A 17,351-nucleotide genomic window follows, 5' to 3' on the forward strand; every position below is an offset into this window, starting at 1 on the left:
CAGCACAGCCCTAAACGCCACAAACCCACGCGGTCCTGGATTCGAGTCCCCAGCCGCACCAATTTTTTGTGCATTTTCCACCCTTCATTTTTTAGACAAATTATTTTTTTCTCAATGTAATGCCCTTAAAAATGTTCATTTATTTTGGCACCAGGTGTAAACCTCTACCAGAGCTGAGGCACATTTTCCATGACTGTGACGCCCCCGATTCAATCGTACACTAATCATACACGCAAACATGTACAATCAAGATCAGGGACTCACGGGAAGATATCACAACACAACTCTAAAATAAAAATAAGTCATACAAGCATCATAATACAAGCCGGGGGCCTCGAGGGCTCGAATACAAGTGCTCGATCATAGAAGAGTCAGCGGAATCAATAATATCTGAGTACAGACATAAGTTAAACAAGTTGTCATAAGATGGCTAGTACAAATTGGGATACAGATCAAAAGAGGCGCATGCCTCCTGCCTGGGATCCTCCTAAACTACTCCTGGTCGTCGTCAGCGGCCTGCACGTAGTAGTAGGCACCTCCAGTGTAGTAAGAGTCGTCGTCGACGGTGGCGTCTGGCTCCTGGGCTCCAGCATCTGGTTGCGACAACCAGGAAGAAAGGAAAAGGGGGAGCAAAGCAACCGTGAGTACTCATCCAAAGTACTCGCAAGCAAGGATCTACAATACATATGCATGGGTATATGTGTAAAGGGGCCATATCGGTGGACTGAACTGCAGAATGCCAGAATAAGAGGGGGATAGCTAATCCTATCGAAGACTACGCTTCTGGCAGCCTCCATCTTGCAGCATGTAGAAGAGAGTAGATGGTAAGTTCACCAAGTATCATCGCATAGCACAATCCTACCTGACGATCCTCTCCTCGTCGACCTGTGAGAGAGCGATCACCGGGTTGTATCTGGCACTTGGAAGGGTGTGTTTTATTAAGTATCTGGTTCTAGTTGTCATAAGGTCAAGGTACAACTCCGGGTCGTCCTTTTACCGAGAGACACGGCTATTCAAATAGATAAACTTCCCTGCAGGGGTGCACCACATAACCCAACACACTCAATCCCATTTGGCCGGACACACTTTCCTGGGTCATGCCCGGCCTCGGAAGATCAACACGCCAGGGCCAGGCCAGTGGCCAGACTCAGATCAAATACCAAGATCTCGTTAAGCGTGTTAAGTATCCGCGAACGCCGACCAGAGTTAGGCCCACCTCTCTCCTAGGTGGTCTCAACCTACCCTGTCGCTCCGCCACAAAGTAACAGTCGGGGGCCGTTGGGAACCCAGGCCCACCTCTACCGGGATGGAGCCACATGCCCTTTCAGCCCGCATCTCCGAACAGTATCATAAGTAATGTAACAATATAAAGTATATAGCATATGCCCGTGATCACCTCCCGAAGTGATCACGGCCCAGTAGCATAGCATGGCAGACGGACAAGAGTGTAGGGCCACTGATGGAACACTAGCATCCTATACTAAGCATTAGGATAGCAGGTAAAGGTAACAATTGTAGCAACAATGACAGGCTATGCAGCAGAATAGGATTAACCGAAAGCAGTAACATGCTACACTACTCTAATGCAAGCAGTAGAGAGAAGGAATAGGCCATATCTGGTGATCAAGGGGGGGGGGCTTGCCTGGTTGCTCTGGCAAGTAGGGGTCGTCAACAACGTAGTCGGTCGGGGCATCAGCAGCGGCGTCGGTCTCGTAGTCTATCGGAGAGAAGAGGGGGAAGAAACAATGAATACAATGCAAACAGATGCATGACAAAGCAAACAACGGTGTTAGGTGTGCCCTAACGCGGTAAGAGGTGATACCGGTGAAGGGGGGAAACATCCGGGAAAGTATCCCCGGTGTTTCGCGTTTTCGGACAGATGAACCGGAGGGGGACAGTTGCGTGTTCGATATGCTAGGGGTGTGTGGCGGACGAATGGGCTGCGTATTCGGATTCGTCTCGTCATTCTGAGCAACTTTCATGTACAAAGTATTTTCATCTGAGCTATGGTTTATTTTATAAGATTTTCTAAAGTTTTAAATCATTTTTAGAATTTATTTATTTAATTAAATTCAACATTATCCAGAACAGTGCATGCTGACATCATCACGACGTCAGCAGTCAACAGAGGTGTTGACTGGGTCGCACACGTGTGGGTCCCGCATGTCATACTCTGTTTATTCTAATTAGGATTTAACTAATTTAATTACCGTTTAATTAGTTAATCAATAGTTAATTAGGTTAACTAAACAGGATTAATTAAGTTAATTAATTTAGTAAGTCAATTAATTAATTAATTAAATTTATTTTTATTATTATTATCATTATTTTTTAATATATTTTTTATAAAACCGTTTTGGGGGTTGGGGCCCCACATGTCATAGGGCCACGGGCGCTAACGGGCGGTGGTTCACGGGCATCGGGCGGCGGTTGCGGGCTCATAGGCGAGGTGCGGGCGCCGTGGGCGCAGCCACAACGGGCGCCGCCCAGCACCGCGGGGCGCCGGCGGCCACGGCACCGGCAGGCGGCCGGAGCGGCACGGAGGCGGAGGGAGCCGCGCGGCCCAAGGCGGCGGCGATGAGAGTGCACGCGGGGCGCGGCCCGGCGCTGCGAGGCGAGGGGCAGTGGGGAGCGGCGTGAGCAGAGGCGAGGCCGCGCGCGAGCGCGGGCGTGCGCGGAAGGTAGCAGGGGAGTGGCCGGGGTGGACGGCTGAGGCCGCGAGCGGGCGCAAGTGAGGTTGCGGCCGGGCGCGGGTAGCGGGGCAATGCGACCACGGGCGGCCGTGGATGCGCTGACGGAGGCGCGGTCGGGCGTGCAGTCTGGGCGGGAGCGGGAAAAGTGTGGGCGGCCCGCGCGAGGGGATGAGCGCGCGCACAGATGAAGACGGGCAAGGGGTAACCTTGGACAGCGGGGGGGGGGGGGGGGGCGCACGGGCGTGGTGGCGGACTCAGAGCCCCGGCGGCTATGGCGACGGTGAGCTACAGTCACAATGGGGAAGCAAACTAGTGTGTGTGATTGACAGGGGCGGGAGAGGGGAAGTGCTCAAGTGCTCGCAGAGATTCCGATGAGCAGCTCAGCCGGCTCGGGGGAGGTGTGGTGACGACGAATCAACGGCGGCTCCCTTCGCTGACCGACGGTGAAGACGAAGACGATGACGGCGATGCAGAGTGCTCCAGTTCGAACCGATGATAGCAGACGACGGAGATGAGCGTGGCGGAGCTGCTAGATGTTTTCGCATGGCTCGGGGAGCACGGCGGCCACAGGATCGAAGATGGCGCAGCGGCGGTTGCTCTCAGGTTTGACTGGACCGAGGGGAGTCGAGCGAGGGGATGGAATCTGGGGGCGCTAGGGTTCGACGAGGGGGCTCGGGGGTGTCAAGTAGGCGTCATGGGGGAGGGAGGATGGTCGCCACGGCGACATGCCTCGGCCACAGCCGGGGGATCTCTGCCACGATCCCCCTGTGAACAGGAGGAAGGGGGTGGTGGCCAGATGGGCCAGTCTGGCTGGCAGTGGCTAGCTGGGCCACAGCCCAGCAGGGGAGGAGGGTTTCTCGGTTCTGTTTTATTTTCACTTTTCTTTTTTCACTTATTTTTTGTTTCTGTTTTCTTTTATTTACCGGTTAAATTTTGTTTTGTAAATTACAAAAGTTGTACCTAATTTAGTATTAGTAGTTATGCCACTGCCACAAATATTTTGGCACATTAATGAAAGTAGTTTATAATTGTTTATTATTCTAAGAGCATTTTAAATAATAGTTTTGCCGTTGTTTCACTTACTATAGTGCATTTACATACTTTACAGAAGTGTGGTTTCTTCACCAATATCTAGTATGGATTATTTGCCACAATCCGGACATTTTAGTTTTAATATTTTAAAAAAATTATTGTTTGCTTGATTTTGAATTTGAATCCGAACCGGTTTCGAACTAACGCAACATTAGCAACAGTAATCGGGGTGACATGGCATCATTAGCAGAGGTTCACTGTAGCTTAAATATCCGGGCGTCACAATTCTCCTCCACTACAAGAAATCTCGTCCCGAGATTTAAGAGGCGTAAGGGGGGGATTCTGGTTAAGAAATTCTAGCGAGTGTTCTCTTTGCATAGTTGCTCTTCTCAAAGAGGTCGATCCATTACGCTGATGTCTTCATTTCTTTGCTTCAGATCATCATGATGAAATCGGCATCCTTTCTTCGGGAACTCCATCGTACGTACGACAAGGGGTAACTTCGAAAAAACAGACCGCTACAATGTTGCTTATCTGGTAGATAACAGCGGGAAAGGTGGCGGAAAGTAACTCTCGAATTGAAACTTAAGAAATCATCGAGAGCAAAGTAAGAAGGTGCAAAATGGAAGTTTCGAGCGGGCAGGCTATAGTTCGATGCCTGAAACAGGGCATGAAAGGGGTTCAAAGCAACAGGAACAAGTATCGTGTTTGATACCCGAATTGATGATCTCTCAGAAGTGGCTCGTGAATTTACATACGAGGCCACACGCAAGGAACAACCTTGGGATCAGGGGGTGTACAGAAGAGTCAGGTTTCGATCATGTGGAACTGTGGGTTATGGGCCCACCAGGTGAGTTAACGGTAGGAAGGGCGGTGACGTCTTGTATGACCATGTAGGCAAGACATGTCAGCAGATAGCCTGTCAGTTATGTCGGCAACAACGTCGGTACCAAGGGCGAGGGACGAAGAGAACCATTTTCCTGCTCGTTGAACGAGGCAGACCAATAGGCAAAGTTCTCGTCCATCGGTGGCTACCAGAATGTCATCAACAATAGTAACAGGGCTACACCAAATAGGATGGTACACCGAGGCATTTACATAAGTAGGGAAATATTGCTGCTTATATCATATAGGTCACAAGAAAGGTTAACCAAAACAATGGACAGGAAAATGTGATTATTACATTAATCAGACCAATGGAAAGGAAAAGGTGGTTATACTCAAGTATTAGAGTATATCTTTCCCAAGGAAAGGCAGAGCAAGATAAGGATTTGGCTCCAAGTATGTAACCATTTAGGTAAGGGGAGAGGAATTTCATGACATTACCCAAACAAGAGTGTTTGAATAGTTGATAAAGAAAATTTAGCATTGTGCTTCAAATGTTCTTATTGATGATAGGAGTACCACATACGTGCTTCGACATAGCATTGACATGGTCTTCAAGCAAAGGTCGGACTTTGTATACTCAAAGGATTCATCAGGAACAACTTATAGAATAAGTCTTACCATTTCCTCATGGAAGAATGGTTAACCTTGCTAAAAAGGAAGAACCATAACAATAGGTCCTCCGGCCAGGTGTGCTAGGTAAGACATCACCTTACCGGGATATATAAATACCAATGTGATGACTCTTGGAAGATGCTCCAACCATCATATCTGACCAAGATTCAGATATTATTGGTGTCAGGATACCTCACACTCAGGATGCCTGTTGAAGAAAGGTGCAACACAAATTAATGAGAAGACATCGTAAGATTCTCGGGAAATGAACTATGGAAACGAGTTCCGAAATAAGAGTTCATTAGTAAACCATGGAGAGGATGAGGAGGTGGCTGATGGACACAGCGGCAATTCATCAAGGTTTACAAAAAAGATGGGTTTCCACAATTAAATGAACGAGGTGATAGCATCGGACACACCAAAGTATATAATGAGGTATGTTCGATGAGAACATCCACAATTAAATATTGAACGAAAAAGCACCTGGAAATATGGACCAAGTAGGACGATCAAAGTTAGAATGGTAATTCGATAGCGAAACTATCGACCATTCACTTCGAAACAATAGGGTTGCTAGAGATATTAAATTCTCACAACAGAGTTCATTCAACACGGGGACAAGAAAAGAATGGTGATGGCGAGAAGCATCACTGCAACAAGAATTTCTTAAGGGGTGGTGAAATTCTCATGACATTCTTGACATAAAAGATGGTAATACTCCAAGGTAAAGGAGAACAAATGCTGGATAGCAAGGATCTCAAGGTATACACAAAACACGAACAAGTTTGTGTTGTACGGAAGGCAATAAAGTGGTCGATGATAGCACAAATCATCAAGGGCAAGGATGGTATTTCTCATCATGAATTCAAATGATATCCTGGGAGAGCTCAGAATGCTGATGATGATCACGACACACTTGTCGAGAGATTTCATGAAGATGTAATCGATCGACGATGGCATCAAGTCAAAGGAATGATGAAGCGAATGGCTATTGGAACCATGGGTACGACACAAACTCGAAATCAAGTTTGTTGTTCAAGGACAAATGATATGATGAGGAAAATCGACGTAAGCTTAGCTCATCATCGAAAGTGGTGCTCCGGGAATAAGGACCAGGTAGCACAGTTAAAAATCATCACGATAATGATATAGCCAAACAGGCTAGGAATGACGTGATCGGGTACAAACCCATAAGTAAAGAAGATTACTAGAAGTTGTTGAACCGTAGTGCGGACTCGGTTCACTATGTGGTGTTCTTAGTTGACGACAACCCAGAACCCAGGAAAATTGGAATCGGAACAGTTGATGAAGAACCCATAAGAAGTTATGCAGTTCCATGATATTCTCGAGATATCATAGTGTAATACTCGACGGTAGAGCGGAGTAGAGGGTGGACACGTGAAATGATTTGCAGAAGACAAGTACTTCATCTTGTCTGAGAAATGGAATCAAAGGAGAACAATCATGGTCGGAGCCACAGTTGCAAAGGATCAATTCACAGATACCAGATGATAATATATCAAGGAAATAGTTATTATTTCAAGAAGCTTCCATGATAGGATCTACATCGTGTCCATGGGCATGAACACAAAGGTTCAAGGTCGACTCCCACTTCTTCAATGCATAACCTTCCATTCACCTCTCGTATTCCGAAAATGACATTAGTTGTTGAAAGTTTTACCTGGTGCAATACCAGATAAGTATGACCTGCGAAATCTTTCGGGTTCACACAGATTAGGGAAGGCGTTGGTTCAACCCATCGGGGCATCTTGGGAACTTATACCACAAGCTTCAATAGTAAATGACACAAGCTCGATAGTAGAGCATGGGTGACAAAACAAGAGGATACAATTTACTGAAGGCATTATGTATCAGGGAAAGAACTTCTCGAGGTTTTTGTATACAAAGGACACTGTCGGATGATATTTCAACAAAGGATCCGACGGTCCATAGCGAAGCTGATGTGAGCATCGGCACACAACCAGAGGAAGAAACAATGCGAAGGCATTGGATTATAGAAGCAACTGGCTAATTCAAAGCTCACATGTAAAGGAATTATGATTTCCAAATCAAAGGATCAGAAGCAAATGCTCTGATTAAGGATGGATAAGTTGAGTAAGCTTAGGGGTAAATTCGATAACAATTTGATTGGTCGAGATTCTGCTCATGCTTAAAATGACGCCTGAGCCGAAAGGATGAATTCTAGGATCTGAGTGAGGATTGCAAGTATTCGCAACATATTGAATCAATGGACTCAAAATGATATTGACAAAGGTTGCCAATAAGATTACTATACTTATGGGATTAACCATAATGCAAGCAAGCAAGAATTTCATGAGCAATAGGTTGCTCAGGATTTTTGGAAGACCGAATGGTATTTCGAAGAATTTTGTGAAATACATGAATCATCTGGGGATGAGCGGATACTCGATAAATGTGAGAATTATCCATAGGGGTACTCAGGCGGCAAAGATCTGTAATGCAATAGCTCAAGAGATTCTTAAAAGTCGAAGAACAATTCGATGCATCTTGTATTAACAAGAGCAGCTAGGGATGAATGTAAGAATGTCAAGGGTAAGAAGTTATCCATAAGGATTTAACGGTGGTCGGGAATAGCAAAAGCGGTGGGCACAAAGTCTTGAGAGAACATCGGAGAGTATCTTCAGAATCTTTTGGTGCACCAACCGATCATCTGGAGTGAAGGGCTCTCCAGGAGGAAGTAATTACGAGAACCTAGAGTCAGAGTTAGTAAAATCATTTAACCCGAATAGAAGAGAGATCAGAGTCCCAGAGTATGGACGAGGAATAAAAGATCCTACTACCACCCAATGGTGACGTGGGCCTGTAAGCCACACAACCATGTTATTAAAGTTTTTGCAATGTCTAGACTCAACTTCGGCCAAGGAGTTTGGAAGGGGGATTCCTACAGGCAGTTGGCTCTGATACCAACTTGTGACGCCCCTGATTCAATCGTACACTAATCATACACGCAAACATGTACGATCAAGATCAGGGACTCATGGGAAGATATCATGACACAACTCTAAAATTAAAATAAGTCATACAAGCATCATAATACAAGCCAGGGGCCTCGAGGGCTCGAATACAAGTGCTCGATCATAGACAAGTCACCGGAAGCAATAATATCTGAGTACAGACATAAGTTAAACAAGTTGCCATAAGATGGGTAGCACAAATTGGGATACAGATCGAAAGAGGCGCAGGCCTCCTACCTGGGATCCTCCTAAACTACTCCTGGTCATCGTCAGCGGCCTGCACGTAGTAGTAGGCACCTCCAGTGTAGTAGGAGTCGTCGTCGACGGTGGCGTCTGGCTCCTGGGCTCCAGCATCTGGTTGCGACAACCAGGAAGAAAGGAAAAGGGGGAGCAAAGCAACCGTGAGTGCTCATCCAAAGTACTCGCAAGCAAGGATCTACACTACATATGCATGGGTATATGTGTAAAGGGGCCATATCGGTGGACTGAACTGCAGAATGCCAGAATAAGAGGGGGATAGCTAATCCTATCGAAGACTACGCTTCTGGCAGCCTTCATCTTGCAGCATGTAGAAGAGAGTAGATCGTAAGTTCACCAAGTATCATCGCATAGCACAATCTACCCGACGATCCTCTCCTCGTCGACCTGTGAGAGAGCGATCACCGGGTTGTATCTGGCACTTGGAAGGGTGTGTTTTATTAAGTATCTGGTTCTAGTTGTCATAAGGTCAAGGTACAACTCCGGGTCGTCCTTTTACTGAGGGACACGGCTATTCGAATAGATAAACTTCCCTGCAGGGGTGCACCACATAACCCAACACGCTCGATCCCATTTGGCCGGACACACTTTCCTGGGTCATGCCCGGCCTCGGAAGATCAACACGTCGCAGCCCTACCTAGGCACAACAGAGAGGTCAGCACGCCGGTCTAAATCCTATGGCGCAGGGTTCTGGGCCCATCGCCCATTGCACACCTGCACGTTGCGTGGGCGGCTGGAAGCAGAACTAGCCCCCTTAATACAAGAGCAGGCTTACGTTCCAATCCGGCGCGCCCCGCTTAGTCGCTGACGTCACGAAGGCTTCGGCTGATACCACGACGTCGAGTGCCCATAACTGTTCCCGCGTAGTTGGTTAGTGCGTATAGGCCAGTGGCCAGACTCAGATCAAATACCAAGATCTCGTTAAGCGTGTTAAGTATCCGCGAACGCCGACCAGGGCCAGGCCCACCTCTCTCCTAGGTGGTCTCAACCTACCCTGTCGCTCCGCCACAAAGTAACAGTCGGGGGCCGTTGGGAACCCAGGCCCACCTCTACCGGGATGGAGCCACCTGCCCTTTCAGCCCGCATCTCCGAACAGTATCATAAGTAATGTAACAGTATAAAGTATATAGCATATGCCCGTGATCACCTCCCGAAGTGATCACGGCCCAGTAGCATAGCATGACAGACGGACAAGAGTGTAGGGCCACTGATGGAACACTAGCATCCTATACTAAGCATTAGGATAGCAGGTAAAGGTAACAATTGTAGCAACAATGACAGGCTATGCAGCAGAATAGGATTAACCGAAAGCAGTAACATGCTACACTACTCTAATGCAAGCAGTAGAGAGAAGGAATAGGCGATATCTGGTGATCAAGGGGGGGGGCTTGCCTGGTTGCTCTGGCAAGTAGGGGTCGTCAACAACGTAGTCGGTCGGGGCACCAGCAGCGGCGTCGGTCTCGTAGTCTACCAGAGAGAAGAGGGGGAAGAAACAATGAATACAATGCAAACAGATGCATAACAATGCATGGCAAAGCAAACAACGGTGTTAGGTGTGCCCTAACGCGGTAAGAGGTGATACCGGCGAAGGGGGGAAACATCTGGGAAAGTATCCCCGGTGTTTCGCGTTTTCGGACAGATGAACCGGAGGGGGAAAGTTGCCTTTTCGATATGCTAGGGGTGTGTGGCGGACGAATGGGCAGCGTATTCGGATTCGTCTCGTCGTTCTGAGCAACTTTCATGTACAAAGTATTTTCATGTGAGCTACGGTTTATTTTATAAGATTTTCTAAAGTTTTAAATCATTTTCAGAATTTATTTATTTAATTAAATTCAACATTATCAAGAACAGTGCATGCTGATGTCATCATGACGTCAGCAGTCAACAGAGGTGTTGACTGGGTCGCTGACGTGTGGGTCCCGCATGTCATACTCTGTTTATTCTAATTAGGATTTAACTAATTTAATTACCGTTTAATTAGTTAATCAATAGTTAATTAGGTTAACTAAACATGATTAATTAAGTTAATTAATTTAGTTAGTCAATTAATTAATTAATTATATTTATATTTATATTTATTATTTTTTTAATCTTTTTTTTATAAAACCGTTCTGGGGGTTGGGGCCCCACATGTCATAGGGCCACGGGCGCTAACGGGCGGTGGTTCACGGGCGTCGGGCGGCGGGTGCGGGCACATAGGCAAGGTGCGGGCGCTGTGGGCGCAGCCGCAACGGGCGCCGCCCAGCACCGCGGGGCGCCGGCGGCCACGGCACCGGCAGGCGGCCGGAGCGGCGCGGAGGCGGAGGGAGCCGTGCGGCCCAAGGCGACGGCGATGAGAGTGCGCGCAGGGCCCGGCCCGGCGCTGCGAGGCGAGGGGCAGTGGGGAGCGGCGCGAGCAGAGCAGAGGCGAGGCCGCGCGCGAGCGCGGGCGTGCGCGGAAGGCAGCAGGGGAGTGGCCGGGGTGTACGGCTGAGGCCGCGAGCGGGCGCAAGTGAGGTTGCGGCCGGGCGCGGGTAGCGGGGCAACGCGACCACGGGCGGCCGTGGATGCGCTGACGGAGGTGCGGTCGAGCGTGCAGTCTGGGCGGGAGCGGGCAAAGTGTGGGCGGCCCGCGCGAGGGGGTGAGCGCGCGCACAGATGTAGACGGGCAAGGGGTGACCTTGGACAGCGGGGGGGGGGGGGCGCACGGGCGCGGTGGCGGACTCAGAGCCCCGGCGGCTATGGCGACGGTGAGCTACAGTCATAGTGGGGAAGCAAACTAGTGTGCGTGATTGAAAGGGGCGGGAGAGGGGAAGTGCTCAGGTGCTCACAGAGATTCCAATGAGCAGCTCAGCCGGCCCGGGGAGGTGTGGTGACAACGAATCAACGGTGGCTCCCTTCGGTGACCGACGGTGAAGACGAAGACGATAACGGCGATGCAGAGCACTCCAGTTCGAACCGATGATAGCAGACGACGGAGATGAGCATGGCGGAGATGCTAGATGTTTCCGCGTGGCTCGGGGAGCACGGCGGCCACAGGATCGAAGATGGCACGGCGGCGGTTGCTCTCGTGTTTGACTGGACCGAGGGGAGTCGAGCGAGGGGATGGAATCTGGGGGCGCTAGGGTTCGACAAGGGGGCTCGGGGGTGTCAAGTAGGCGTCGTGGGGGAGGGAGGATGGTCGCCACGGCGACATGCTTCGGCCACAGCTGGGGGATCTCTGCCACGATCCCCCCTGTGAACAGGAGGAAGGGGGTGGTGGCCAGATGGGCCGGTCTGGCTGGCAGTGGCCAGCTGGGCCACAGCCCAGCAGGGGAGGAGGGTTTCTGGGTTCTATTTTATTTTCACTTTTCTTTTTTCACTTATTTTTTTGTTTCTGTTTTCTTTTATTTATCAGTTAAATTTTGTTTTGTAAATTACGAAAGTTGTACCTAATTTAGTATTAGTAGTTATGCCACTGCCACAAATATTTTGGCACATTAATGAAAGTAGTTTATAATTGTTTATTATTCTAAGAGCATTTTAAATAATAATTTTGCCGTTGTTTCACTTACTATAGTGCATTTACATACTTTACAGAAATGTGGTTTCTTCACCAATATCTAGTATGGATTATTTGCCACAATCCGGACATTTTAGTTTTACTATTTAAAAACTTTTATTGTTTGCTTGATTTTGAATTTGAATCCGAACCGGTTTCGAACTAACGCGACATTAGCAACAGTATTCGGGGTGACGTGGCATTATTAGCAGAGGTTCACTGTAGCTTAAATATGCGGGCGTCACAATGACATTTTGGTCTTTTATTTAAATCACAGTGTATTTGAATTGGAGTAATTAAATTGCTATTAAATATTTAATAGCTCCAAAAAATTTCTAAATTGTTTGGCTCTGAAATAATTCAATTAGCTTCCACAAAAAGTTTCAGCATTATGATTTACTGCCTAAATTAAATCAGAACAGAAAACAGAAAAACACGCAAGAGAACCCCCGAATGGGCATAATTGGATGCAGTTGGCCCATTAGTCTAGCCTGCACTTGGCTCTACGCTCTGAATTTGGCCCAAGAGCAACCTTTTTTGACAGAAAGGCAGAGCAGAGAGCTGCATTTCATTGATCAAAAGTTTCTGAATTCCTCATTTCTTGTTTTTTCAACATATTTAAATGTTGGTCACTTCTTCTCTTTTTTTTCAACATTTAAACAACTTTGACCAACATTTAAACTAGGTGAATTTCTCATACAATTTCAAGATTACAAATTCCTCCATAATTCATGCCTTTCCATACATTTTCAACATTACAACCAGTGCGATTACCATACCTACAAATGCCCAAAATTATTTGCAAATGGGTATTGGTAGTGCTTGATCTTCAAGCTTCCTAACCTTCTTCTTCAACATCCTAAGCTCAACAGCTAGTCTCTGTCAGTGCGTGCTTCGCCCTCCATCTCTTCTTCCGGAGCTCGCGCTGCGGCCACTGTCGTCCGTGGCAGCATGCACAACCATTCTTCATGCTCTTCTTGTAGTTCATTCATCAGAGTCTTGGCCAGAGCATCGACCCAAAAAAAGAAGCATGTCACCTGCATGAACACCAAACAGATCAACCCATTGCTCAAAGATCCCGACCATGAAAATGGTGCAATTGCCCCGATTCTTACCCCATTCTCGCTGCACACGTAGAACGGACGATTCTGATTCCTCGGTGTGTGAGAAACCCTCCGAACAACGCCCGCCCGGCACCGCGGACAGACGAAGACAGGCATGTCCACACGCGCCCGGCTCTGCATCCGCGAGGTGGCGCGGGAGCTTGAGGAAGACATGGAGCTCGGAGCCGAAGGGGATCTCAATGCGCCGCGCCCTCCACAGCTAGCTTCCCACCGCCGTGCTCTCTCTCTCTCTCGCCGTGGTCACCGCCGTGCTCTCTCTCTCTCTCTCGTCGTGGTCACCGCCGTGCTCTTCGTCGCCGTGCTCTCCGTCGCCGTGGTCACCGCCGCTGTGTGTCGCCCGCTTATATAGCACACCCGCAACGGCTCTCTGCTCAACGGCTCTCTGCTGGGTCCCACAAGCCACGCGTGCAACGGTCTGAATAGAATTGGCCGTCTCTGCCGCCTGGTCCCACCTGTAAGGGCCGAGTCAAAATGTTGACCTGACGGAGACGGCAGAGTTCACGGAACGAGTCGGTGCGTACGAACTAGGGGCAAAGCTGAGCATAATTCGCATCTGAGGGCAAAACTGAGCACACGGACACCACTGAGGGCAAAAGGATAATTAACCCTACAAAGAAATACAACAGTAAGTCTGAAGCCACCGTTTAGGCAACATCTGTCGCTACTCCTATCCAGTTGATGAAGGGATGCTGATAGTCCGGGCCTAATACCACAGACCTCGCAGCCAAACCTAACATCTAAGACCTGAGGCCCCAACCAAGCTACTTGCCGGGTATGAGGCACACACCGGTCCGGCGTGCTCTCAGAGGCCGCCGCCGCCAACTACCACCACTCCATCTTCAGAGCTGTACTGACGCATCATCCTTGCCTGGTCTAGCTGCCGTCGACGCCACCACATTGCCCAACAACACCACCTCCCTGCGCGCAAACTGCTGAGCACGTGGCGGTCGCCGCCGGTACCCCTCAGCACCATGCCGCCAAGTACCACCAGCCGACACAGCTTGAAGTCTCTAGAAAATCTATCGTGCGTAGCACCTGCCGACCAGGCATGACAAAGCGTAGCACCTGTCGGTCAGGCATGACTTGACATCTTCACCGAAGCTCCGTGCAAGACGAAGCCGCTCCACCTCCTGCCTCTGACTTTCAGCGCCTGCTCCACAAACGATGCTCCCAAGAGAGAACCGACACCGTAGTGCCGCCATCGTCCGATCTGGAAAACCAGATCCTAGGGTTTCCCCTGGAGCAGCACGAGTGGGCCGACAGTAGTTACAGGACGATGCCTTTATCAAGGTAACGGCGCAGACCGCCGCCATCGTCCGCCGTCGGCTCGGTTTTCACCGGCAACTATGTCTCCCCGACTCGCAGCCGGGACTAGATTGCAGATCTCGAGATCTGCTCACCCATCCTCAGGCTGACCACCTCCGACGTAGGAGATGAACACCACCGCCAAGCCCAGGGTCGCCGTCCCGGGTGCCCACGTGATGCAGATCAAGACCAGGAGCGCCACGGCAATCCGAAACCGAACCTGAGGTTGAGCGACTGCAACATGGCCGCCGTCGCCGCCACCCGCTACGACTACAGACCCGCTGCCATACTCCAGCCGCCGTTGTCCGCCATCACCGCCAAAAAGATCAAGATCGGAGCCGCCGCATCGATCTTGAGCAGCTGACGCGCGAGCAGAAGACCGCCGCCGCTCGGGCTTTGCCGTGGCGGCGTCACCGACGGCAGCGGAAAGGAGAGTGGTGGCGGGGGGATCGGAGGAGGGAGGCGGGGACGCCCCGGTGCAGCGCGGCGACGCTGCACGGAGCGGAGGTGTGCAGGAAAGGCCAAGACATGGTTTAATACCCGCCGAGAAAGAAAATATATGGTGCGTGCGTCTCGTAGGCTCATTTTGTTGTTACTACAAAAAATGCGCGTGGCAACATGGCACAGTGTGTTGCACGTTTGTTTCCAACGTGTGCAACATAACTTATATATAAGGAAACCACCATCTCAGCATATTTATTTGGCACCACTCTGGCCATGATGTGCTCCAATTTTTCAGCGTTTATTAAATCGAGGTTTCGTTTGTCATTGCGGTACTGAGTTGTCACAGGAAAATCTTTACGAGATTGATAGAGAGTTGTTGCTAACCATGGCCTATTTCGTGCTGAACGCTTTACGGTCATGGGCGCTCCGCCGCAGTTGTTAGTACTAGGTTCTAGTGAGGAGTAGTCCTCTGGCAAAATGGCTGGCTAAGGGCATCTCCAACGGCAATTTATAAATTTTCTCTGGGTCGGTGAATCAGTCCGCGGATAAGGATATAGGAGACCGCCATTCAATCGCAGTCGCATACATCCGGCCTTTTTATTTTTTGTAAGTCCGTACGATCAAATAACTATATACATAGGGTACAAACGTTCAAATAGCCGCATGCAGCAGTACTTCAAACTTTAAAAAGTTCAAATATTACATCCCAACATTGTTTTCCCCTTTAACCGCCAACTGATACTTAATCAGATCTTCCTTCGGCTGCCCGTGAGTTGGTCAATATCGAATTTGTTGATGCATTTAAATAAACTCTTCAAATGTAGCTGGATTTTGGTTTGAAAGTTAGATATGATCACCCCGTTCTCAAATTTTAGAGTTGCGGCAGCATCGTCACCCTCATTCTCGACGATCATGTTGCGCATGATCAGACAACATGTCATCACCTCCCACAAGGTCTTCGGATCCCATTATTTAGCAGGTCCATGAACAACTGCAAAACGGGCCCGCAGAACTCCAAATGCCCCCTCGACATCCTTTCTAGCTGCTTCTTGTCTTTGGGCAAAGTGAGCTTTTTTCTGGCCAACTAGGTTAGAGATGGGGTTGACAAAGGTAGCCCATAAAGGATAGGTACCGTCAACCAGATAGTAGCCCATGTTGTACTCATGTCCATCGACAATATAGTGGCAAGGAGGAGCTTTTCCTTCAGTCAGCTTCGCAAACAACGGTGATCGCTGCAGCACATTGATGTCATTGTGAGAGCCGGGCATGCCAAAGAAAGCGTGCCAAATCCAAATATCTTGTGATGCAACTGCTTCAAGAATTATGGTGGGCATCTTAACATGACCTTGATATTGCCCTTGTAAAGCCATCGGGCAGTTCTTTCATTTCCAATGCATGCAATCAAGAAATCAAAGTAAACCTGACCACCCTCTTGCTTCTGAGATTGCCAAGAGCCTCTCGGTGTCTGGCACAGTTGGTTCTCTTAAGTACTGAGGTCCGAACACCTCGACCACGGCAGTTGCAAACCTAACCATGGCATCTCCGCATATGCTCTCAGACATCCGTAGGTACTCGTCCCACGAATCAGCGACTGTGCCATATGCAAGCATCTGGAGTGCGGCCGTGCACTTCTGGTAACCAGAGAACCCAATCGTTCCCATGACGTCCTTCTTCAGGATGAAGTAGTCATCATAGGATCGGACGCCCTGGTACAAACGACCGAAGACAGTCTTGCGCATTCGATTACGCCAGCGCAAATGGTCAGCAAAGAGTGCATCAAGGGCAAAGTAGTCAGCCATCAGTGTCAAATGGCCGCGAGCCCTGTTGTGGTTGAGCACTCGATGACCCTTGATCAAGGCCTTGAAATTGAGAACACGCTCCGCGTCTTCAAGGACCGCCTGCATCATCGCCGTCTCATCGGAGTACTCCTCATTCGACGAGCCATCAGACGACTCAACAAACTGCTCGTATATGTACTCCAACTCGGAATCCATTGCTAGAAAGAAGAAGGGAAAATTGTTTTTAGCTCCGGCAATTCATCGAACAGTTGCCGGGCATGGTGAATATAGCAGTAGCGTATGGTACCTGGCGGGGCGGTCGAGGACAGGGGTTGAACGATGATGAAGGAGAAGCAGGGTGGAGCCCTGCTAGAGCGCCAAAGGTGACGGAGACGTAGAGTTCCGGCAAGGGTGTGGCGTGGCGGCCGGGGTAGTGGAGCGGCGGCGAAGGTAAGAGATAAAGAAGGAAGAACAGAAATGGGGAGGATGGAGGCGTGGGTCCGGGAAGGGTCTTAGGTGGGCCGAGGGTGTCGGAGTCCAGCGTGTCTGTTGTCCGGACTCTCGAAAAGCTGTCCCACTTTTGTCTCAGTTTGCGGGAGAAAGTACGTCCGACCGCGCTATAGACCGATACATGCCCGTGTTGGATGACTTCCGTGGTCCGGACAACGTGATCCGAACGGATGCGGGCGGTTTGCAGGTCC

The 17,351-nt window shown here is 49.3% G+C and overlaps 1 protein-coding gene across 1 annotated transcript; it reads right to left on the bottom strand.

The window, feature by feature from the left end:
* Positions 1 to 16,281: 16,281 nt before the first annotated feature.
* LOC109753271 (uncharacterized) lies at positions 16,282 to 16,866 on the bottom strand. The gene has a single exon (XM_020312184.1). It carries the CDS (start codon positions 16,864 to 16,866, stop codon positions 16,282 to 16,284), a length of 585 nt encoding a protein of 194 aa, XP_020167773.1.
* Positions 16,867 to 17,351: the final 485 nt, after the last annotated feature.

Source organism: Aegilops tauschii, chromosome 2 (genome assembly GCF_002575655.3).
Source record: "Aegilops tauschii subsp. strangulata cultivar AL8/78 chromosome 2, Aet v6.0, whole genome shotgun sequence".
NCBI classification, from domain to species: domain Eukaryota; kingdom Viridiplantae; phylum Streptophyta; class Magnoliopsida; order Poales; family Poaceae; genus Aegilops; species Aegilops tauschii.